Source organism: Haemaphysalis longicornis, unplaced genomic scaffold, assembly GCF_048455015.1.
Source record: "Haemaphysalis longicornis isolate Haplotype H1 unplaced genomic scaffold, Haemaphysalis longicornis Haplotype H1 scaffold_1, whole genome shotgun sequence".
NCBI classification, from domain to species: Eukaryota; Metazoa; Arthropoda; class Arachnida; order Ixodida; family Ixodidae; genus Haemaphysalis; species Haemaphysalis longicornis.
Genome location: NW_027526203.1, coordinates 204586637 through 204609620, shown reverse-complemented (window position 1 = coordinate 204609620; position 22984 = coordinate 204586637). Strand labels below are relative to the sequence as shown.

General features: G+C 47.5%; 1 protein-coding gene across 1 annotated transcript in view; it reads left to right on the top strand.

Annotated features, from left to right (window-relative positions):
• Window positions 1-21699, top strand: part of LOC144156621 (uncharacterized) — a 31457-nt gene extending 9758 nt beyond the window's left edge. Inside the window, exons 3-6 of the mRNA XM_077688385.1 lie at window positions 20136-20291; window positions 20357-20564; window positions 20655-20765; window positions 21514-21699. Of these exons, the coding sequence (XP_077544511.1) occupies window positions 20136-20291; window positions 20357-20564; window positions 20655-20765; window positions 21514-21699 (661 nt within the window). The remainder of the gene's footprint in view (window positions 1-20135; window positions 20292-20356; window positions 20565-20654; window positions 20766-21513) is intronic.
• The last annotated feature ends 1285 nt before the right edge of the window (window positions 21700-22984 follow it).

Sequence of the window (22984 nt, the reverse complement as noted above, 5' to 3'; positions counted from 1 at the left end):
TTGGCTGCCTTGGTGTCGCTGCGTACGGGCTTCTGGCAGGTCTGCTGATGTGACGAGGTCGAGGTAGCGGCGGCTCGAGCACGGTTGGCGCATCTCGGCTTGTTTGGCACTGGTGTGCAAGCTATGGTTTACAATAAAGACCGATTTATTTACATTATTTACATGGCGGCTATGACAGAGCTCACCCAAGGTGCGCCAGCCACTTATTCATCATCGCCGTTCTTGGGTCAAGGCGCTGTGCGGCATTCCGAGTCCCCTAACATTATCATATATAAAGGGGTGACACAAGCAGTTGCACACGACTTCGGGACCACACACAGAATGTAGAAGCCGGGTGAATTGATTGATTGATTGTAAGGTTTAACGCGCCGACGCAGCTCAGGCGATGAGGCGCGCCGTAGTGGAGGGCTCCGGATTAATTTTGACCACCTGGGGATCTTTAACGTGCGCCGAAATCTCGTACACACGGGCGTTTTTGCTTTCCGCCTCCATCAGAAAAGCGGCCGCCGCGGCCGGGAATCGAGCCCGCGACCTCGTGCTCAGCAGCGCAACGCCTTAGCCACTGAGCCACCGCGGCGGGTAGAAGCCGGGTGAAGCCGGGCAGTACATTGTCATGGGCACCTTATTTATGAGCAATTTTCAATCACTCGTACCTGCTCTCTCTCGCAAAATTAAGCATTCCCTATTTCGTTTCTTTCGTAAAGTCAAGATATTTTACAAGCATTGAAGGTAATTCTGTTTTTCTCTGATAATTTTGTTTTGCCTGCGCGTATACGAAGCAAATGTGCACAAATCGCTTATATTTCTTATAGCGATGACAAACCCTTTTTGCGAAATAGGCTGTCCGGTTTTTATGCAGGGGTTGGGGAGGGGCTGCGGAGACTACTGCGCTAAAACTGCAAAGCGCTTGACAATTGCTTCCCGCTTTATGTTACTGTCGTGTTTATATGTTTTCGCGTGGGAGTTTACGCTCAATTTTTTTTTTAATTCGCTTCAATTTGTATGTCCTACTGTTTTCATTGGGCCCCTTTATTTCAGTCCTGTGGGAATCGATTCCAGACCCCCAGCTTCTATTGTGAGGCTTCCGTAGTAAGCCGGGCTTTGCCCCCTCTGTTTTCTCTTTTCGAACTACTTCTCGTGACATTGCAATTCAAGAAATTCTATTTTCACTTGGACGTCTCCAAGGCTTCACAGGACCCACCATTGGCACCCATTGAATTCTTGTCGTATAGTCCCGATTATGAAACAAGCTCATCTCAGTGTCCCCCTTAGCATATTTTATTATGCTGCTACGCAGCATCGCATCTCGCCCCCTAATATCAAGCATTTGTTGATGGCCAATTGTGTTTTCATAGAGGCTTTTGTTTTCACCGCATATAGCCCTAAGCAAAGTCAGAAGCAGCGGCGAGCTCGACCACACCGCGTGCCAAATGGTATGTTCATGTTCATTTCCTGTTCTATATTCCGAATTATTTTTTTAAGAATCAGAACATTTTCCCACCTCCAACTTCAAAGCCCACAGGAAATACTTGCATGTAGATGACTGTTCAATTTGGTTCCTTTTGGTTGTATTCTTATGAATTCTGAGCAAATAGTCTAGATTCGAACAACATTTTCCAAAACGCGATGATGTATCACCCCGCCTCTAAATGCGCGATTTCTACCAACCGCAAAAATGTCTGCCAATAAGCTTTGTGAGTGCGCTTAATTCTGCCCTGGTAAAGCAATTTGTCTACCGAGCAAAATCATGTTCGATGCTCCGCTTTGAAGCTGGCGCGGCTTCACGTCTTAGGAACGCTTCGACGTCTGTGGGGGTGGTCTCAATGGCAAAATTGAAGTATTGCGAGCCCACCATGCCTTTTGAGAACAAAGAGGGGAGATAAAAGGGGGTGCAAAAACTGCTCTGTGGTATGTAGTAGCGGAATTATTATACGAAGCGTTATTCCCACTGTAAGGTAAATAATGAACCTAGGAGGTAATTAGTCGTTCTGTTCTCAATCCAATTAGCTAGACTACAGCAGCTTTTAATCTAATTGGGGTACGCTTATTCATCCTCAATGCAGAGCGTCTGAGACTAAACATGGTACCTGGTTGCGAAAGAGATTGAATTACAGAAAGAAGCAGAGAGAAAAAGCCTCCATATTGTATGCGGTCTCTTCATGTGGCGAGTATTGCTGCGTTCTGTACCTTTGTTTTTCATTCCACGTGTTCATTGCGTGTCCTCACTGTCTAGGATTGAATAAAGGAGCCTTGACTATGAATGTCAAATGACACTCAAAACAGAACTGGTAGGCCCCATCAGTACCGTTACTTTATCAGGCAGGCGATACGAGGCTTGTTAAGCTGTGTAGTGGTCTTAATGAGAACAGCTGTTCCAAGGCGTTCTGGCGTGGAGGACGAAATCGTCGGTTCGAATGTACGCCGTCGGTCCCCTACCGTGCGTAAGGACCTTAGAAAATATACCCATAATTTTAGGCGCCCAAAGAAGGATTGCTGGTTGTCCCACTGGATTCAGAGCCTCTTCAAACGACGCGTGTCATGCCTTCAGATGCTGGTTCACGGCGTATGCGGTGCTGCTTGTGAACTTCAGTTCCAATTGAGGTAAGCCGACGAGAACCGGACATGTGGAAGGTTTACATGTAACGAAAGACATAAGTCAGCTAACGGAAGCAAGTTTATAGTACTGGCGATGACCCTTATAGTGCTGGCGAGTTAAGTCGACAGGTTTTTTTTAAAATAGGCGCTTAGATTTACGCGAAGATCACTTCTACAGTGAGGTTATGTGCCCAGGGGGACATATAATTAGGAGGTAAATATTGATGTAGGTGTCTTAATTAACTAAAATTGAATAATTAACTTTCTGGTGGCTGCAGTAACCAGGCATGTTTGTATTTGAAAGTTAGACGCAATCGTGTTTCTACGCAGTTTCAATTGGCAGAATTCTTCTAGCGCATTCGTAGTACGAGATATCGAACGGCGAAGTTTAATTGCCGTTTGCATGATTACGCATGCTAGAAGTCAAGACCGGCGCATAGCTCCTCCCTTTTGTTCTGTGTTTCGATAGCGGTTCCGAGCTCTGCAGATTGCCAGCCAAGAATGAATGGGTGCCAGTTGTCACTTTTTTCTGTGCCTCCACCCTTTTTTCGAACTAAACACCGTATACAGCAGGCACGTCACAGAAGGGAGGAGCTTTGCTCCCGTGCAGACTATCTTGCATGCGTAATCATACGAACGGCAATTAAACTTCACCGTTTGATATTTCGGACTACGGATACGCTAGAAGAATTCTGCCAATTGAAACTGCGTAGAAACATGATTGCGTCTAACTTTCCAATACAAACATGCCTGGTTACTGCAGCCACTAAAACGTTAATTAATCAATTTTAGGTAATGAAGCCTCCGAAATCAATAATTACCTCATATTTACGTGTCACTCTGGGCACATAACCTGACTGCAAAGGTCGTATTCGCGTAAATGTAAGCGCCTATTTTAAAAAAAACACCTGTCGACTTAACTTTCATCTCCCTGTATAGTGCTGGCGATACACAACGGCGGACTGCGGGCGACGCTACGTATACGAAATACTTATTCGAACGTATAAGAAACAGAACGGCAAGCTGCAGGTACAGTTTTCAGCATTCCGGCCTCCAATTTTGTCCGACATTTTCCCTCTCACCTTGAGCGCGCATTGAGGAATGGCTTTAGAACTGGCACAAGCGCCAGATTTTTGGCGCCGGTATAAATCTCAAACTGTCCACTTTCTCGGACTCTGACATTGCCCTCGGAAAATCTCTCCGCAGTATCTGGCCGTAGAGTTTCAACCATGCGCAAAAGTAAAAAATCAAGGCTCCATCCCGGCACTCCGAAAGTGCAAATATACAGAAGCTGGACGACTTCGTCTACATACTTGGGTAAGACGAACTACGTAAATGATTCTGTGTCAACGACTCCGTACACAACCACGCGTGGTTAGTTTAATGGAGCTGTTCTAGCACGTGACTCCAAAGTTTTCCTTGATGATGTCCGAGAACCATTCTTGCTTGTCGGAATCGCAGTGTCGACATTAAAGTCGCTTATATGTCATCTTCTCGTCTTTCCCATACAAACAATCTGTTCAGGATGTTCTCTTTGTAAGTTTTAGGAAGGTAAGCCTTGGCCAAGGCAGCGCAGCCCGTATGTGCTATTCTGTGGGTATGTTACACTGTGTGAGTATTCGTACTCGCGGGAAACAAAACGCCCCATGCCTATGTGTTACCCGCGGGTATGTGCTGTGTCCCTTTAAAGAGTTAACGGTCGGTAGTCCTAGCGTTTGGCCTATAAGAACCGGCCATGAAAAATAAAAATGAATGATTGTACGTGGAGCTGCGGATACTCTGTACGCCAAAACAGACTAGCGGGGTATCGGAATTAGCCCTCTTCGGGACTAGCTCGGTTGATACTAGCATTATTCCCTTCTTGGAATAATGGTAAGGGACGAGCTGTTCGTCCCTCTACACTTATTCCCTTCCCGGATCAACTATTGGTCCTTCCTGAAGACTAACTCTTGTCCCCTTGAATATCAACTGTTAGTCCTGGGTGTTGGTCCACTAAAGACCACCTGTCGTTCCTCTTAGGATTAACTGTTACCCTTTCCTATTACTCAATAAAGACCAATTTATGCTCTCTTAAGATTAAACGCTGATCCTTGTTAATGCTCTCCACCGGATTAACCATTGAACAGCCGATAGCGTTTAGCATATAAGGACGGGCGACGTAACATCAAAATCATTGGACGTGGTGCTGCGGGTATACCTGTTAACGTCGTTAGACCTCAGGACACAACGTTAGCCCTAACGTAGGGCATGTAGAAGCGTTGGTTAATACACATCTGCGGGTACATGCGCTGCTCCGTTGGTAACTCTGGGGGCGTTTTGCTCGCATGCTGCCGAAAGATACCGGACCAACTGAAGGCTGACAGCTTCGGTGTGAATCCTCACGTCAAATGTGCACTACCCTGGTCCGACCGGTTAAATAACGTTTCAAGCATGTGGTAACCAATACATTTATACGAGTTACGACGCCACAGATCATCCATATCAACGGCGCCGTATTGTCACGTGAAGGAGAAGAGGACACCGGCGAACAGAACCCAGCTCATCCACATATGCGAAAAAGATGAACCAGAATGTGGCGGCTAGCCATGCTCGTGCCATCGTGCCAACTGAGTATATCCGTCACATCAACTTTTAACATGGTTCGTCTTGTTTCTCCCGTTGCCACATACGTAACAATACTTACAAAACAAGTGTCCTTATACACCTGCGCACCTTATAATCTATGGAGTCTACAACGTAAATAGTAGTCTTCAGTGAGCTTATGTGAGTGCTTTAGACAACCAACTGCAACGTGCATCCTACAAAATGCAACGTACATCGGATAACAGCTCTCTGCAATGCCGTCGCACACATTTACGCGCTATTTCTTTCCATTGGCCCTCTTAAAGAACCCCAGGTGGTCAAAATTAATCCGGAGCCCTCCACTACGGCGCGCCTCATCACCTGTGTAGCGTCGACGCGTTAAGCCTAATAATCAATTTCCATTCACGGCGCATTCTCCAAGGCAGTGTGAAAATCTTTTTCTTTTACATACGCGGATGAGTTTTCTCGGCGAATGGTACGCTTCTATCTCGTGCGCACCTCGGCGTCAGAAGGAGAGCGAAATAGTGACGTTTTGTCGCCATTTCCTCTGTAGCCAGACCAGCAGACAGGAACGCAGTAACAGCTTGACCGTCCAGACGAATGTTTCCGGCCCTCAAAAAATGTCAAGTCCATTTTAGGGGTCCGCGAAAAGTAAAGCGAACGCGTACTGCTAATACCGCGGCGAGCGTTCGGTCCGTGCCGAACGCCGTCCGACCGCTTCCCCGACGCCCTTCGATCAACGCCAGAGCCACGGTGCGGCCTCCTTGAGCAGCGCAGTAAACTCTCCCTTAGCGTTAAGGCAGAGTTTCATGACCAGGAATGCACTGAGGGACTCTGCTATAACTTTGGTAAACAGTCTGTAAACAATTGAGACTAGGCTGATCGGTCTGTAATTCTTGAGGTCCTTGGGATCTCCCAACTTACGAATACGAATAATGTTGGTGTTTTTCCAGGCTATGGCCACTTTTAGAGTAGTCAAGCACTCCGAAAGTAGCACAGCAAGCTTTTCCAGTACAATATCTCGCCACTCCTTCAAAAGATCTACGGTTAGGCCGCCGTCGCCTGCAGCTTGTCCTCGTTTCATGCCTTTCAGAGCCCTTCCTATATGCTTCCTCTTTATTTACTATTGGGACATCGCAAGTTGAGCTTGTACTATCACAATTTTCTCCGCGTCTAAAGTTTCTGGCATGCAGCCTGGTTAGAATCGTTCTGCTACCTTTATTATTTCGTCGAAGTTGTGCGTAATGTTACCCTGCTCGTCTCTAAGCGCGTATATCCTGTCTTTGCTTTCAGTTGCTCTGAAGCTTCCTCCTAGTTGCAGCGTTTCCTAGATCACTGCCATGTTATATTTATGTGCACGAATGTGGTTTGCTTTACTTATGTTAATCAGTTTCAACAGCTCGGGCAATTCACTCTGATCTGCCGTTCTTGACCCTTTCATAATCGTACGTTTGGCCATTAGTTTCTTCGTTTTCTTAGTTTTTCAATTTGTTCCCTACAATTTGCGTCTACCACAGCTGCTGTTGAATCCCTCAATGCTGATGGTACGTTGTCATTTACCCTGTCTACACTGACCTCGTTCTGCTCGTCAAGAAGCGCGAATATGGTTTTGAAGTTATTTTAAACTCGTGCGATTTGGCCCTGACTAACTCCACGCGGGCTTTCTTAGTTTTGACGAGTTTTCTCATTTCTCTTTTGAGATTCAGCCTTAGCTTCCATCTAACCATCCTATGATCGCTGCTCGGAATCTTACGTAGCACCACCACGTTTTGCACAAACCTTTGATTGTCACTTAGAAAGAAGTCAATCTCGATTTTTTTTTGTTTTGTTGCACCATCGGGACTTTTCCAACTCCATTTCCTATTCTTTCGTTTGTAAGAGAATATATCATCAACCGCAGGGTATTTCTCGCTGCAAAACCCACTAGTGTATCTACTCAAAGGTTGCGATTGTCTATACAGAAATTTTCGATCGAGTTTTCTCGCATTTTCTTCTTACCGACCTTTGCGTTAAAGTCTCCAATCACAGTCGTGAACGGCGTTGTTACCTATTTCACTGCTGATTCTACGTCCTCGTAGAAGCTGCCTACTAGTTCATAATCATAGCTGTTTGCTGGCGCATAGGGCTGTACTATTCTTAACCTGTTTCGCTTGTTTAGCTTGACCACAACAGCCGCGACTATCACGCTAACGCTGAAAAACTCCTCCACGTTTCCTGCTAGTTCTCTGTGGATTCAAAATCCCACCCTGTGTTCTTTCTTCTCTTGGGGTCCACTGTATCACACATTATGCCCACTAGTGAGCTCCATAAAGCCTTCACCTGTCCTAACTTCACTTAACGCCATAATATCCCACTTAATGTTTTAGAGCTCCTCTAGTAGTACAGCTAAGCTTCCCTCACTCGACAGGCTGCGTGGGTTGAACGTTGCCAGGATCAAGTTCCAATGGCCGCCGGTTTGGACCCAGAGATTCTTACCCCCTCTGCTGTATCGCTGTTCTGACCACCGCCGTGTACAAATGATCTAGAGCTTCTGGGGACTGAGGGGCGAGAGTTAATTAGGTTGGCCATGGGAGGTGGCCGCCAACTACTACACCAGGGTGGCCGTATCCTTCTCTGGTGAGGGAGTGCTGTTTGTGTACCTAATAGCCTTCCTAGCATGGTTAAACTTTTCTAGTGTGGCCTCTTTAGTATCCGGGATTATGGTTACTTCCGGAACAGGCAGCACTCCATAGTTGCATGGGTTGTGGGAAACTTGTGGGAAGTACTCCATACATGCATGGGTTGTCAGCATCGCCGGGGGTCGGGCGGGGGGGGGGGGGGTACTCTGCGTCTCTGAGAAACATCGGAGGGAGCTCTGGCGCCCGAGCCCCCCCGACAATCGGCGCCTATGGGCACGAACACGCCTTGAACTTGGATGCAGCCAGCACCTCCTTGTATGATTTTCTGATGGTACGTGCCCTAACGTTTTCCCCCTATCCTCCTTTCCGCCCCCCTTCCCTTAGACCGAAGGAGCGATTCGACGCTTTCAGCGCGTAACCGTACGAGGCGCTGACTGTACCTTGGCTGAGCTTGAAGGTCACGTTAAGTCTCCGAGGAACGAGCTGTTTTCTGGGTTTGACCTGAAATATACGCTTCGCTTGAAAAAGTCATCAGGTGAGCGGCCATGGTCTCCTTGCAGCTTCAAAAGAGTGCGCAACAGCGTACTCCTACGCATGGAGTGGCAGTGCACCTCAAGCATTGCGAGTAAAGTAAAACAGCGCAAAGGTGCACGCAGAGATGCGTAAATGCCCCCAGTTATGAAGGAATTGTGAGATAACCAAGCAGCAGTCAGAACACATGAGAACAATATGCGGCGATCTGCGTTTGCTTGTTGGGAACGAAGGCATGAAATATTGAAGAATGCACATTGCGTATTCAGTGCGCTTGTGGCAGCACCAAGTTATTTGCGATGACACTTGCACTATTTTGAAGGTCCGGTGTGATTGGCAGTGATGCTGACCAGATGGGGTCGGTGCTGACCGACCCCATCTGTCACACTATGTGGGCGTGTCCCAAAACCCCTCTCCCCTAATCGCCTCTGCTGATCAACGGGAGGAGGCGTTGAACGGATTTGACCCCCGGGTCCCAAAAGCCCTGGTGGAACGTGCTTTCGAAGTCACCGCTGGGATGTGCCCAGTGATGGCCACCAGCCCCTAAATCGCATACTGTAATAATGTTTTTTCCTCCTCCAGCTCCTCCTGACCGTTGACAGAACTTGCGAAGTCAACTTGGCTGCATTGCAAATGGCCAATGGATAATTGATTACTTCTTCTCTTAATAGGCTCGGCTAATATATGTACGAAAAATACACGCTTTTATTAAAGCAAGGAGGGAACCAAGTGGTGACGGGCGTTGCCGCGAAGTTCAACAGAAAGTTCAACAACAGATCAGCAAAACGCCAAGTTAGGCTTTCGCCTCACATGCTTAGGATGTTGTAAGCATCCTAAGTAATTTTTCAGATAGACCGATGCTCTAAATCGACCCGTAGCCCACCTCTATCTGTGACCCTCAGAGACCAGGGGTAAATGCTGTTCGTAAAACTTCCGTAAAACTTTTTTACAATATTTGTTCCCATTGTTTTTATATTTTTGCGGTGTCTTGTTCATTTTTTCTTTGGCATTTCAGTTTTTTAACTTGACCAGACGTGTCCGTTTTGAGTTATATTTATTCTGGTTCGCATTGAGTTTTTGTCCCTCAATTTTCTTGTAAGTCGTAATAGCATGCTCTTGTTAATCCAAACTCTGTCCCTCACCTGCTGAAGTGGGGCATCATTGTATCAAACAATCACCCCCTGGCCGCTGGTAGTCGACGGATGATGCGGAGTGACGTAGAAAACTCCAGCCCGCGACAGTGGTGAGATGAAACAAAGCGCGAAAATTGAAAAAAGGGAGGAAGAACAAAGACGGGAGCTTGCTGTCCTTTCTCATGCGTTCCTGCCTGTTTTCCCCATTAAAGACGACAGACAGTCTTTCCTAGGCTACTCAAAGGCGAAAAACTTGGTCTGTCTTTCTTGTTATCTGTCTGTCCCCCGAATCAGCCACCCGGCCAAAAGTAAAACAAATAACACCTTGAGCGAGACGTTTATATGGGCAAACCATTTTCCATCTAACAAATTTAGAAATATGCTCCATATTTGTCAACATTGTTGAGCAAAGATAATATTACGCTTATTTGAGGAAGAATGTCCTTACATGAGTGGTGTTTGCAATGTTCTTTTAATTTAAAGTAGAAGAAGATAAAACAGGGAAAAAAACGCGTTGAAAACAATGTTCAAACCGCGAAGTACAAACCAGGCTGGCGTCCAACCCTCGCGCTCGTGGCTCGAGCACTAAGTCCCAACAGTCCCAACAGTCCCAACAGTCGCAGTAGGAGTGCGAACGCGTCAAAAGTGAACTCCGCAAACCTCCAATGAGTGGACACAGACAGAAGAGGAACAGCGTGAGACGTGGGCGGGGGAGAGAGGAGAGACAGTGGGGCTCTTTGATTTACAGTCTAGGGCTCACCGCGGACTCCCCGAGAAGCAGTCCGGCATTCGATTTTCCCATGTATCCTTATGGCTTCGGGGAATCCTCGGACTACCCGCGGACTATCCGCGGTGAGTCCGAGAGTGCAAATCGAAGAGCCCCAGTTACGTCGCAAGGGCGGCTGAAGACTATCGTCTTTCGACGACATTTAGGGCGATGCGGGCAGGTGCGCAGCCATTTGTTTTCGCGCTGCGTTCCAGCGTTAAAGTTTCCAACTCGCTGAACTTTTCTTGTTACTTTTATGACTTTGGTACAGTTCTAAGCCCCTAAGCGAAAACTGCCCGCTCGTAAGCTCTAGAACCCTTAACTTCTTTTCAGAGATTTAAATCTGTGTGTCGTACCAGCTCAAACTCTCCCCATCTTGTCCGCCTCCTCTGCGTACACCAGTAGGAAACTGATGAACGTAATCTACATCCTTCTCCGCATGACCTGCAAACTTAAACGTTCCAAGCGAGTGTTCGGGACCGCCTGGAGACACTCAGTTTTTCACAGAGGTATGTATGATAATATCCAAGCACCTGCTAAGTCTAGGCTATCGGAACAACAATGCAATATTGTTTCAAGACCCCAATGTCCTATATTCCCTATACCTGAAAAAAAAAAAAAACTAGCAGAGAATACAAAAGGGCAGAGTCTATGCTGTAAATCGCGCATGCATAGTGGACGTCCCAAAGTTCATGCTGCCTCCGACGCGCGACCTTTCCTTTTCTAAGCTTTGAATTTTACGCATTTTTCTCACGGTAGATTCTCCTGTATGGTCCGAAAGAGCTTTTATTTGAAGTTTTGGAGAGGTCTCCCATGACGGGGGTTTATAATAATGAACTGAAGGCCAAACGTTATATGGCAGTTCATTAGTCTTTGCGCTGCAAAAAATGTAGTCCATGTGCTGTCGCTTTTTTAAACTTAAGGTGCACTTACTTTAAGCTAGATAATACTCAAGGATTCAAGCTGCAAAACCAAACCGTCTTTTTTTTAGTGATGAGGGTGTACGGATGGTAAGATGGCTCCATTGAATTCAGGAGAATGTACTTTATTTCGCTCCAAAAGCCATGGTCCTGCAGAAGGCAAACAAAAGTTAAGTCGTGAACATTGTTAGGTCAGTTCCTGTCAGGCGTGATCTAACACTATCCGATAGTCAGGCAGCCCACGTTTTGTAACAGGGCACACACTCCTTAGCAATCACGTACCTCTGAGGAAGTTGCACCAAACTTGATTCAATGGGGTCAGCGGCGCGCAGTACTACCGAGGTGTGCACAGAAGGGCCGCCGGGCTGGCGTCTCTTCAAAGGGAGTTCATTGGCGATTCGAAAGGCCTGACTGCCCCTTGCTTTGTCTCGACGACGAAGAAGCCGCTACAAACAGAAGGGAGGGGAAAACATCTGGCACGCGCGGGGTCAAAGGGTACCGAAGTGACATACGAGCACGCTACGCTGCAATTAGCGCGGGCCGCTCTCGCACTCGTTCACCGTTGATGAGGTCTTGTCCATGGGGACATTCGCCGAGCTGCATTGGCCTGGAGACTGCGGGAATGCTCTGACTTGAAGGTCCGGCACACATCGAATGCCGTTCTAACGAGCTTCGTGAAAAAGTGAGCGTCTGGTTTGCCTTACTACCGAGCTCTAATAGAAAGGCAGGCCGAACAGGAGCCGCCAGCAGTGCCCGAACCGGAAGCCCATAATACTTATTACAGCTGTGGAACAAAGTGGCGTTACGCTCTATACTAACCCCCTTGATGAGAATTCGATCTGCGCATTAGAAGCTCGGACGGAAAGCTGGAACGATCGATGAAAAAGCGGGCGAAAGCAGCTGATTGAGTTGGTGAAACGGTAAATCCATCGGCTTGTGTTTTACAAGATGACCGACGGCTGTAGAAAGGATGTGAGGGTGAAAGTTTCAGTCACTTGTTATACGAAATGTTGGCAGAGCGGATGCGAACAGTAACGGATGAAGGAAACTGCATGTAAGGCAAATTTACTGCGACTAGAAACTGCTAGCAAGACCTTGCTGGCTCCAAAAATCATACAGTCTTAATTTTTAACATCGCATAAAATGAATTCTGGCAACTGCCTTCACAGAATTTTCTTTAATAGGCATATTACCTATCACGGGAATTATCCGAAGCATACTAGTTTGCCTGGACTATTATCAAAACGACAACAATACTGTAAAAATAATAATAGTTGTTAAGACGTCGTTATGGGGACTACTGCTACCCATGTGCCAATTCTGAGCATTAGGTGTGGGAAAAATAACCCCATAAAATGTTTCGTTTAGTCACTATTGCCTGAAAGCCAAACAGAGGTAGAACCAAGGGCATTGTATTGACGACTACGACGAGCTATACAGCTGACGGAAGAGAGAGAGCTGGTCGTCGATTAAAGTGACCCCTCTGTGAATTACTCAGACAAATACTATGTGGCCCAGATTAGCAAGCAGGCATGAGTATTTCATCATGACCATCATGAGCCTGTCCACGCCCGCCGCACAGCAAAGACCTCTCCAATACATCTGCAATTCTCCCGGTCCTGTGCAAACTGCGACCAATTTATCCCTGCCAGCTTCTTGATCTTATCTGCCCCCTAACTTTCTGCCGGCCCCTGCACCGCTTGTCTTCTCTAGGGATCGACTCTATTACCGTTATCTTGTCTTCGCATTACATGATCTGCCCACGCCCATTTCTTCTTCTTAATTTCTACTAAGATGTCCTTAACACGCGTTTGTTCCCTGACCCACTCCGCTCTCTCCTTGTCCATTAACGTTACACCTATCATCTTCCGTTCCGTTGCTGACTCAGTCGTTCTCAATTTAAGTTCATCCCTTTTCTTGAGCCTTCACGTTTCTGCCCCGTAGCTGAGTACCGGTAAGATGCAGCTGTCATACACTTTCTTCTTCAGGGACAATGGTAGGCTGCCATTCATTATCTGAGAATGCCTGCCGAATGCACTCCACCTCATTGTTATCCTTCTATTTATATCTGCCTCATGGTTGGGATCCGGGGTCACTAATCGGCCTAAGTAGATGTATTCGCTTACAACTTCCACTGCCTAGCCACCTATCTCAAACCGCTGTGCTGTCCCGAGGTTATTGATCATTACTTTAGTTCCCTTCATATTATTTTCATGCCCACGGTTCTAGTCTGTTTGTCCAGTGCGGTAAGCATGCTTTGCAATTCGTCCCCCGAGTTACTTAGCAAGGCAACGTCATGAGCAAATCTGAGGTTACTGAACTATTCGCCATTAATCCTTACCCCCACCTGTTCCCAAGAATCCCAACCCAATGGTCACAATACCTTTGGTAAACGTTCTGTGAATTACATTGCAGATATTGTCTTCTTGTCTGACGCCTTTCCTTATAGGTTTTTTACTGTTTACCTTATGGAGGACTATGGTAGCTGTGGACCCATTGTAGATATCCTCCATATTCTTATGTAATGCTCCTCTACACCCTGGTTCCGCAATGTATGTATGATGAGTGTTTATGTTCTTCATTAATTAGGTTCGGCGGAGGTATATCATTTCTGGTTGACCAGTACAAAGTGATCAGGGCACAATTGCGGACAGACGGTGCCACAATTGTGTTATTTGTTGGTTTATTTGTACCTATACTAGTCCCTGTATCCTGAGGTGACGCTTCATGCCACTCAACGTTTGGACGCTTATTTGTGTCCCAATAATGTCGGTTACTACTAATACCGCCACCTTCTTTTTTAGACGTTGCGAACATTTTCTTGCTGCCTAAAAAATGACACATGATGGACCAATATGATGTTATTTACACACCCGCAAACACGTTGTAAGAAAAGGGGGCTGACAACTGCACACTTTCTAGCACTGCCATTTTTGCTGAGCAAATGCATCAATGCATGCAAGGGTATACACAAGAATTTCGACCTTGCACTGGGCGCCGCCATTTTTTAACGATTGATGCGCCACCTCGGGGGCATTTCTTGGGGACTTCTGGGTGAGCAGACGATGCCGCAGTCACACGCTGTTGTTCCGGGGCATGCGTGCATATCAGACGTCCCAGCGGAATCGAAAATCGGTAAGTGCCCTTTATTCGGTAAATCAGCAGCGCGAAGTTTAACAGTATTTTAAGGAGAACGTTCAAAGCGACCCAGAGCTGTCAGCTTCTCCCATGAATTCGGTTCTGAATCCGCTAAGGTGACAGGCCATCTTAGCACTTTGTCCTGACGGGGGTTGCCTGTGAGGCTACGTGTCGGCGCGCCAGCAGGACTCCCGACTTTTTATTTTCTTAATTCCGGGCAGGTTCCGGCATTGCCGTTACTTGGCGATGTAAATAATCTACTCGTCCGGACGTCCTTACGCCGTTGTCGGCTGCAAAAACAATCAGCGTAAGCGCAATGTGCTCATACAAGAAACCTGCGAAGTGCACCACGACCAAAGGAGTGTCTGCATGTGCGGAGTATATTTGCTGCCCAAATTTACTGCGTCCCTTGAGTGCCACCGGGATTGGGTCATCGCGCTGAATCGGAAAGACTTCGAACCTAGCAAATGTGAGCGAGTAAGAGCGGTCGTACGCTGCTTTTGGACGCGCTGTTTATGCACCCTCATGCTCAATCCGTATCGCACGTTTCTGGGCTCCGGAAGTGTTCTCTGTTTATTTCATCGACTGCAAGCCGACAAATAACAACCCGACCCCTATGACGCAGCTCGGGTACGGGAAAAAATTTCCCCTCATTTCCCCGAGGGGAAGAATGTGAAAGTGCGAATGCAGGAGTTGAATTTGCGCGGTTCGGTAATGTTCGCGAAAGAGAGATCACACACACACACACAACTACAAAGAAAGAAAGATGCATTTATTCACAGACACCTATTTGTGTTGTCGTTGTACTTGATTGCTAGAGCGGATCTCAGCTTTGAAATTTCGTGTCAGTACTCCTTTAAGCGGGTGCCTTAGCCCTTCTCACGCCCGATTCCTGGCCAATCCCCCACGTGGGTATGCGCCATGTCGCCCATCTCCCCCCGTTGCCAAGGAAGACGAGGAGCGCGCGCACCCGCAGCTGTTGCTATGTGGACGGACGGCGGTCAACGGAATTCAGGGTCGCTTATAAAGTGCATTCGCACTTAAAAGGCGAGCCGAAAGCGAAGTAGTAGCCAAGCGTGTTGGCGGAGCACGCCCGCTCGTGTCGGTAAATCGCTGTTCGCGGTTCCCTCTCGCCGCTGAATCGCAAACGTTCTTTTGAGCAAGCAAACGGCCGTGAAATCTTGGTGTACCTAATGCGCTTCCCCTGTGTAGGTAGCAGGAAATAGTGTTATGCGACGGCAAATATAGTTAAAACATATTTAACTTTTATGAGCATGTAACATCTCCGACCTGACAGCTAAACCGAATATATTGGGGCCTGCTTTAAGAACGAACTCACGTTTGTGCACCGGCAACAGCAGGCCATGCTTAGAAATTTGCCCTACCGAGCGATTAGAGGCATTCGCTGCATGCGCCAACCCACTGACTTCTAAGGGTACGTAGGAGGCATTTGCACGAGGCATATGAGGATTTTTGTTTTTTTTTAAATGAGCCAGATCCACCAAACGCGAGTTTGAGAAACAAGCGGAAGTTTCTTGCCGGACCTAAATGCAACGCTGTCAAAGCTGCCTACTATATGATATATTTCAATGTCCCCTGCTCCCATCTTTGGCTGGTGAATAGGGCACGGAAGGCCGTATACAGCCAGGGAGTCCTGGACTGTGGATACCCTTCACTGGTCCGGAGTGACTGCACTCAACGGATGGGATAAATAAAGTTTTTCCTCCGCCTCCTCAGCTAGGGGATGTTTATGGCCACAAGTAATTAAAAGTTGTTCTGTGAATTTCAGCAACATTGGGGCGGTAACTTTGAATTTGGCTCATATTTAATTGAAACACTCAAGTTGATGCGGTATTCGTATGAAAACATTATTTAAATTGACTTTCAAAATGGTAGGATTGAGTTTTGGCGGAAAAGGCATTAAAATATGCAAAATTGCTCCAAGAACACTACAACTATACATGGAGAGCAGGTGAGTCGTCTTGGCACCAATAGGAGCTGTTTTCGAATTCTTTCCTTGGATAATTTTCCTCTACACGCCTGAAGGCACTCCTAAATTAAACAAGCTCTTCATTGCCTTGCCATGAATATCCGAAACGCTTCACAAAAAGCTGCTAATATATTCCTCTTCATACTCCCAAGGGGTGTGGGGGAGGAGGGGATTTGCCAGGGCTTGTAAGTGGTGGCTATTTAGTTAAGTGCTACAATTGTAAATATGGTAATAAAAAATAAATATAACCAGACTTATTCCGTAGGGACGGACGAGACGAGATGAATTCATTGTTTCCCACCTCTCAGTTCCATTTCATTCAGTTATTCCGTTCACTTCGTCGTTGATATCCAGGGAAAAATCTTTCACCGCCTCCTAATTTCTGTCTGAATTCACGATAAGCCAGCTCCGGAAAGCAAAAAATAAAAAAAAAACTTCTGAAAACACCCATGCAACAGTACGAACAGTCAAGCCGAAAGCAAACTCCCACTGGGCAAATGGATTTGGCTCATTTTGGTCCGTGAAGCAGAGGATGTGGCTAATTTTCGATACGAACTACGATCTCCGTTGGCGTTTTCAGGGCGTTATTTCACCTATTTTCTTGCCACATCTTTTCAGGGGATAGTTGCAGAGGTTTTCTGGTCAGGGCAGTTTTATCTTTGTTAGTTACGGTTTCTTGATCTGGTTCATTTCGAAAAAAAAAAACCCTCATATTTGCCGTCGCATAACACTATTTCCTGCTACTTACACAGGGGAAGCGCATTAGGTACACCAAGATTTCATGTTCGTTTGCTTGCTCAAAAGAACGTTTGCGATTCAGCGGCGAGAGGAAACCGCGAACAGCTATTTACCGACACGAGCTTGCGTGCTCCGCCAACACGCTTGGCTACTACTTCGCTTTCGGCTCACCTTTTTCCCGTACCCGAGCTGCGTCATAGGGGTCGGGTTGTTATTTGTCGGCTTGCAGTCGATGAAATAAACAGAGAACACTTCCGGAGCCCAGAAACGTGCGATACGGATTGAGCATGAGGGTGCATAAACAGCGCGTCCAAAAGCAGCGTACGACCGCTCTTACTCGCTCACATTTGCTAGGTTCGAAGTCTTTCCGATTCAGCGCGATGACCCAATCCCGGTGGCACTCAAGGGACGCAGTAAATTTAGGCAGCAAATATACTCCGCACATGCAGACACTCCTTTGGTCGTGGTGCACTTCGCAGGTTTCTTGTATGAGCACATTGCGCTTACGCTGATTGTTTTTGCAGCCGACAACGGCGTAAGGACGTCCGGACGAGTAGATTATTTACATCGCCAAGTAACGGCAATGCCGGAACCTGCCCGGAATTAAGAAAATAAAAAGTCGGGAGTCCTGCTGGCGCGCCGACACGTAGCCTCACAGGCAACCCCCGTCAGGACAAAGTGCTAAGATGGCCTGTCACCTTAGCGGATTCAGAACCGAATTCATGGGCAAACCGGACAGCTCTGGGACGCTTTGAACGTTCTTCTTAAAGCACTGCTTGACTTCACGCTGCTGACTTACCGCACAAATGACGCTTACTGATTTTCGATTCCGCTGGGCCGTCTGATATCCACGCACGGCACGGAAGAACAGCGTGTGACTGCATGCGTCATCGTCTGCGCGCACAGCAGCCCCAAGAATTCCCGCCAGGTGGCACCGGTCGCCGGAAAATGGCCGATTTGTAAATATTCGGGTCAATACTTTATTACTACGATAGAGCAGGAAAGTGAAAAAAATTGGCTACAATCCACGCTGTGAAGGTGGTTGGAAAGCCAAGCTTTAAACGACACCCACGACAATTTTCCATGCGACGTCACTTGAATTCACACACGTGGCTCTACAAAGAGTCAAGCCAGAGATTCTGCCAGCTGTTACCTGGAATTCACGAGGGCTCGCGTCCCGAACGCCGCACCAGCGTAGGCCACGGCCGGGCTAGAGCGGCGGACGGGCCCGGCCGTGAGTCGGGAAAGAGAAAACGGACACAAGCGTCCTTCGAAGGTTGAGGCAACGGAACCTAGCTATCCTGATGACCTAGGTTGGGGCTACACCACAGCGCGACACAAGCGCAGACACCGAAACAATTCGGAGTGTGAGCTTAAGGATTCCCATCTATGCGGATTTAAACAAGTTAGTTTAGTAAGTTAGAAAATTCTGAGAAAGCCGAGGGAACCTTAATACATCACTTTTCATCAGAACCAGTTGCTCCTTTCCCCTTTGTAATACCTGTTAAAACAAAACCGAATCGGTATTCACCAATTTAGAAAACCGAGTCCCATTCGTGGCAAGCAGTGCTCAAAAGGTAGCGTTTCTCTAGCGGTCAGATGTCTGTATGTGGTTTGTACATTTTGTTTTCCCGCCCTGCAAACAAATCCTTCACGTATGCTTGCCGTACGACCACTTATTTCCGTCGGGTGCGGTTTACCCTGGAGGTGCTGTCGAACAAGTTAATCAAGCCGTGCGAAGGCACCGCGCAATAGACGCGAAGCTGCACGAAAACAGGCCCAAAACAACCGCCGCTAAAGCAGACGACAAAGTCGTACCGCGCTTCCGCGCAGGCGCTTCCGCGCAGGGAACGCTGGTTAACTTCGCGGCGCAATCTCTAGTGTGCCCCGTCAGTGAAACCCTCCACCCCACCTCCCTCCCTCCGCCACCGCCTCCGACGCGTTAAGCGCCTTGTTGTCCCGCACACCACGAAAGAACAGTTGGCTTATAGAGCTAGAAAACTTTGCTTTAAAAAAATCCGTCATATTACTATGCTCCCATCCGGCACAAATCAGTGGTGTAAATAATGAAGTACAGAAAAATAATTCAAAGGGAGCTGAAAGGCGTTTTGAGCACGCTAAATGAACAAGCGCAATCTGGTCAAAATTAATGCTAATGAGCTAAATGAGCGCTAAATGAACAAGCGCAACAAGAACAAGCGCCTGACTGGTCAACGTCATCTGTGCCAAGTATTACTGTTTTATGTGCAATGGAAAGCTCACACCTTCGTTGCAATGTTTGTTGCCGCGTCCGGCCCCCCTTTCCTGTGTGTTTTTGGCATCCGCCATTCCGACGCACGTACGTCATCGATTCTCTTACGTGCGTCATGAAGCAGAAATTCTGCTATTGGAAGGCATTTTCTCGCACTTTCGGCGAAGAGAAACATCGTCTGCTCAGCGTCGACGGGCCGCGGCGGAGCCTTTGGCTAATCAGCCCTTCCTGCAGCACGCTTAAAGGGACCCTGCAACACTCTTTGTGCAGTGCAAGTCAACCGGTGCGACGTTTAGATTACACTATTAGGAATACCCGAGCCAAATACATATTACACGTGCACGTGAAGCGGTAAGCGCGCAAATCGCCGGGAATGACGCGGAAAAACCAACCGCACTCTCTTCAGTTCTCCTCATTATGCACCCCTGGCATGGCCTAAACGATGTCATTTGGGCCATGGCTGTCCTATAGGGGCGTACGGCTCAAGTTTCGCCGCGCGCATGCAGCGCCGTTTCCTCCCCTGGCGGCCTTTGCTACCATTTCATTGCCGCACACGGGGTGCGCTCTTCCGCAGATTCGCTTGGAGTACGCTGGTTGCTGCTTCGCCGTGATGAAAACTAGCGCGCCTAAGAGGAAAAGACAGGGCTCTAAATATTGTTGTGTAGTTGGGTGCCACAACAGCGTCGCAAACACGAAGGGAAAAGAGCCCATCGTCAAGTTCTATTCGTTTCCCGCCAAGTGGTACGAGACAGACCGCCGAGAAGCCTGGATTAGGGCTGTGAGGCGGAAAAAGTGAGTGACCGTTTCTCTGCCTTTCTCCTGTCATTCAGTAGCTGAACTGCACTAAATTACCTTACTTTCTAATAGCTCTGATGGCTCCCCGTTGCTCCCCCAAAAAACACACGAATATGCAGCAGGCACTTCGTGAACAATGCAAAGAGCGAGAGCCAGGCCAACCCAGCCTACCTGCCGACTCTGTTTCCGGATGTTTACAAAAAGCGGCGGGTAAGCGGTGAGAGACACGAAAGGTAAGATGAAGGGTAGAATCAGCCAGATTTCGCACTGACTTATACTCGCCCTGCTTTTACCGCAGGTGGGGAAAGCGGAATCGATCAGCTACTAGAAATTTGACGTCGCCTCATCCGCCCGAGGAATCCTCACCCGTGGACGTGCTGTCGAATGCGTCGGAGGCCGACTGCTCGCCAGAAGCGGATGCGCAATCAAAAGCCTTGGAGCAGGGCTCGCTGCTCTTGACGGAGGTGGAACTCGACCCTCAGCAGTTTACATTGACTTGCGTCGCGGTTAGTTGTCTTACAACGTGCAGATCGCAGGCTATGTGACCGGTGCCATGTAGCTCACCATGTATAATTGTTTTTCTTTGAACTACACAGGAAACGCAGACAGATCCTGTGTGCTGCAAGGGTCCTTTGCAGCTCATGCTGTCTGCAACCGATGGAACCCATGGGTCCACACAAGTCACTCACGTTGCTCAAGCAGACAAGGTGATTTTTTTTGCACTCAAAGCAACATACTTTCAACTCCTTCGATGGGGTAACTAAAAAAATAAATCTACAATTAAATTGTGCACCTGTTAAAATAATAAATTTGTGCGCACTTAACTTACCTTTCACCCCTCTAACCTCCGGAACGCAGCTGCACTCATCCCAAGCATTTGAATCTGTATCCGCAGTTAGTCCTGAAGTACTACTGCCCAAACTACTGCCCAACGAACCAGATTTGTCGTTGGAATTAGTATAAAATTTGGGCCTGCAAGTTCTACTTTTTAAAATTCAGCCATGTTACCGAGGGCTGCACTGAGAGCAGTTGATTAAATGCTGCAGATAATCCTCGTTGAGTGGGTTATAGTAACTTCTGTCATTGAGTACGGCTGCACAAACTATCCGTTGGTGAAGACGCTGTTGCCATATCTTGCTTACGGAAGCAGGGTGCTCGAATGAGCTATTCCCGTAACTTTAGATTTGCATGCAAGGTCAATATCCGCGCAGTGGGCTAGCTGAATGATGCAACTGTTCTTTGACATGTTCATTGACGACTGTGCTATAACTATTTCTATCTTAAGTCACGACGTAATAACAAACATTACACACTGCCCATTCTTTTAGTGGCATTCGACGAATACAAAGGCAAAGCTGATGAAGCTAAACACAATAATGAAGCCTCGTAGCAGACATATATTGGAAAGTTTTCTTTCCTTTCTTGAATATTTATAAATGGTCGATTTTATTCTAGGTCACCCATCCTGAAAAGACATGGGCAAGGAGGTGCGGCTTCCTCGGATACGAGTCCGTGAAATCATCTCAGCAAGCACTTCAGGACCTCTGCAGTGTTACAATGACAGTCTTCAGCATCCTGCTCAACCTTCTGCCCGAGCAACGGTACCGGTCGTCAGATGTGATAAAAGATGGGTCCACGTGAGGGGTCCAGCTAGAAGAAAGAATTCCGGTCAGGTTAACAGTGGTCATTAAAGACAAACTTACACTATTAGCTCCATCCTAGTTTTTTTGATATACTTCGCACTGACCGAGCTTTATTACCTTTTAAGCGGCTATACAGGCATGAGAATTTCTGAATCACCTAGTTGAATAACTGGAACTTTTACTTAAACTGATTTATCCCTGTAACTTTTGGAGGAAGAACAAAGTTTTACACACTTCCTTTGTGTAGAGAGGCTGTAGAAACATTCAGACAGCTCTGTATGGAGAGTAAAAAGAAAGACTTCGAGACGGCATTTTTTCTCAGCCCCTGCATAGAAATTGCGACTTCGGTGTTACTTTCACGAAGAATGCAACGCTGCTAGCATGAAACTAATCAGCTTTCACTCGGTTTAACAGTAGAAATATGAGGAGGATAAGTTTTCAAGTTCCCGAAACCAGGGTATGTCAAGAAAGCGGGTTCGGTTCCCGGCCGCGGCGGCCGCTTTTATGACGCAGGCGAAAAGCAAAAACGCCCGTGTGTTCGAGATTTCAGCACACGTTAAAGATCCTCAGGTGGTCAAAATTAATCCGGAACACTGCACTACGGCGCGCCTCGTCGTCTGTGTAGCGTCGGCGCGTTAAACCTCATAATCAATCAAACACGAAACCACGGTGAAAAGAGGAATCGAGCGAATGCATTCCTAATCAACATACCTGTGAACAGGTCCGCGATGGTCTTGTTCACGTCCCGCTTGGGTTTTTTCGACGGTTTTCCCCACTGCTGGGGTCTGCTTGTGCAGGTATCGTCAGTTGCCTCATTCACGTAGGCGCACACAGCCGCGGCATGCTTACTGCGGCCGGTTATTCCCGCCTTGCAAGAGCACGTCCCGGAGGCTACGGACCGTGTGTGAGCGCAGATCTGCATGTGAAAAGTCAATTTAGTATCACCACCTTTGTGTACTTAGCCTCTGAGCGCGAATACATTTGACAAGAGCGGTAGAAAGAACACAAAAAAGAGAAAGAGCGTTTACCTTCAGTCGCACATCGTAGACGACGTTGTCTTGCACTTGCGAAACGCACTTGGCGTTCAGCTGATGCTCGTCTGCTTGTATTATCTCCTCCACTGCGAACACATGTTTCACGAGTAGCTTTCCTTTCTTCAGGGTCGCCTCCCTAAAAAATAGCTCACAGTTTTTGAGAGGAAGGAAGCCGCAGTAGAATGCCAACGTGTTAGTCGCCATTGAAAACCAGCAGCGGCCGCACGGCAGCTCGGTGCGCGTACGGCA